Raw genomic sequence first — 1,684 nt, 5'->3', positions numbered from 1 at the left:
ATCTACATTAAAACCCTTTGTTGGAATGCTTTACACTTTCCACAGAACAGAAACTAAAATAACCTGTTATACAATTAGTCACAAGTACAGTCCTCGAGTTTTTTGGCCATACACATGAGTATTGTCTAAAACATGTCTTCTTTGTAGCAGCTAGGCCCTGCCACCACTGTGCTTGGCTGAGTTCACAAATCTGTTGTAACCTGTAGCTTCCCTGTCACTTCTCTGGCTCTCCTCTCCTGCTAAGCTTTGTTTCCTGGCAGTAATTAAAACCTTCTGCTACTGCCATAGCTACTGCTGCTGCTGGAGCCACCATAGCCATCTTGGTTTTGTGGTTTGGCAAAGTATTGGCCTCCACCACCATAGGGGCCAGAACTTCTTCCTCCAAAGTTTCCTCCTTTCATAGGTCCAAAATTTGAAGATTGATTGTTGTAATTGCCAAAATCATTGTAGCTTCTGCCACCTCCAAAATTGCTTCCGTCATTACCAAATCCATTATATCCATCCCCACTGCCACCATATCTGCCACCACCGCGGCTGCCACCAAAGCCACCTCGACCACTGAAGTTTCCTCCACGACCAAAGTTGTCATTCCCACCAAAACCACCTCCACGACTGCCACCAAAGTTTCCAGAACCACTTCGACCTCTCTGGCTGGATGAAGCACTAGCCATCTCTTGCTTAGACAGGGCTTTTCTCACTTCACAGTTGTGGCCATTCACAGTGTGGTATTTCTGAATGACAATCTCATCTACGGAGTCATGGTCATCAAAGGTTACAAAAGCAAAGCCTCTCTTTTTGCCACTGCCTCGGTCAGTCATGATTTCAATTACTTCAATTTTCCCATACTGTTCAAAGTAACCTCTCAGGTGATGTTCTTCAGTGTCTTCTTTAATGCCACCAACAAAAATCTTTTTCACAGTTAAGTGGGCACCAGGTCTTTGAGAATCTTCTCTTGAGACGGCCCTCTTTGGTTCCACAACTCTTCCGTCCACCTTGTGTGGCCTTGCATTCATGGCCGCATCCACCTCCTCCACCGTGGCGTATGTGACAAACCCGAAGCCTCTGGAGCGCTTAGTGTTTGGATCCCTCATTACCACACAGTCTGTGAGCGTTCCCCATTGCTCAAAATGGCTCCTCAGACTCTCATCGGTTGTTTCAAAGCTCAATCCTCCGATGAAGAGCTTCCGCAGCTGTTCGGGCTCTTTGGGAGACTCTGATTTAGACATGACGGCAGTGGAGGCGGGGAAGACTTCAACGATGCTTTCTCGGCGGTGTCCACGGGCAGAAAGCCTGATTGATTTTAATATGATAAGCCAACCTTGTGATTCTTGGATAAACCACCGCCTGGATAGTGATGTGTGATCTTTGGAATATATAAATAGATATTATGTGTTAATATTTAATTCAGTAGTTTTTCATCTGTGTTTCCATGTTGCCTTGTAGTTTGATTTGATTTTCTTATAATTTTCTTGTCAAATATTGGTATCAGTGTTCTAGCCTTATAAAACAAGTTGGGAATTGATTTCCCTTTCTTTTTTCTATTGTCTGGAATTTGCACAAGTTACATGTTATTTCAGTCTTAATTATTGAGAATAATTCACAAATAAAGATTTCTTGACTGAAATTTTTCTTTATGGAAGGTTTTAAATTACAGATTCAACTTCATTAACAAATATAAAATGAT

At 42.6% G+C, this 1,684-nt stretch overlaps 1 protein-coding gene across 1 annotated transcript; it reads right to left on the bottom strand.

Moving 5' to 3' along the window:
* Positions 1–263: 263 nt before the first annotated feature.
* LOC138090582 (heterogeneous nuclear ribonucleoprotein A1-like) lies at positions 264–1,226 on the bottom strand. Its single transcript, XM_068986257.1, has one exon. The coding sequence runs from the start codon at positions 1,224–1,226 to the stop codon at positions 264–266; it is 963 nt and encodes a 320-aa protein (XP_068842358.1).
* Between the last annotated feature and the right edge of the window lie 458 nt (positions 1,227–1,684).

The sequence above is a fragment of the Capricornis sumatraensis genome, chromosome 14 (genome assembly GCF_032405125.1).
Source record: "Capricornis sumatraensis isolate serow.1 chromosome 14, serow.2, whole genome shotgun sequence".
Lineage (NCBI taxonomy): Eukaryota > Metazoa > Chordata > Mammalia > Artiodactyla > Bovidae > Capricornis > Capricornis sumatraensis.
The sequence above is the reverse complement of the archived record's forward strand: the minus strand, read 5'-3'. Positions and strand labels throughout refer to the sequence as shown.

What these genes read in the sequence shown, in the direction of transcription:
- LOC138090582 (XM_068986257.1), bottom strand. Translation starts at nt 1,226, where the DNA reads ATGTCTAAATCAGAGTCTCCCAAAGAGCCCGAACAGCTGCGGAAGCTC.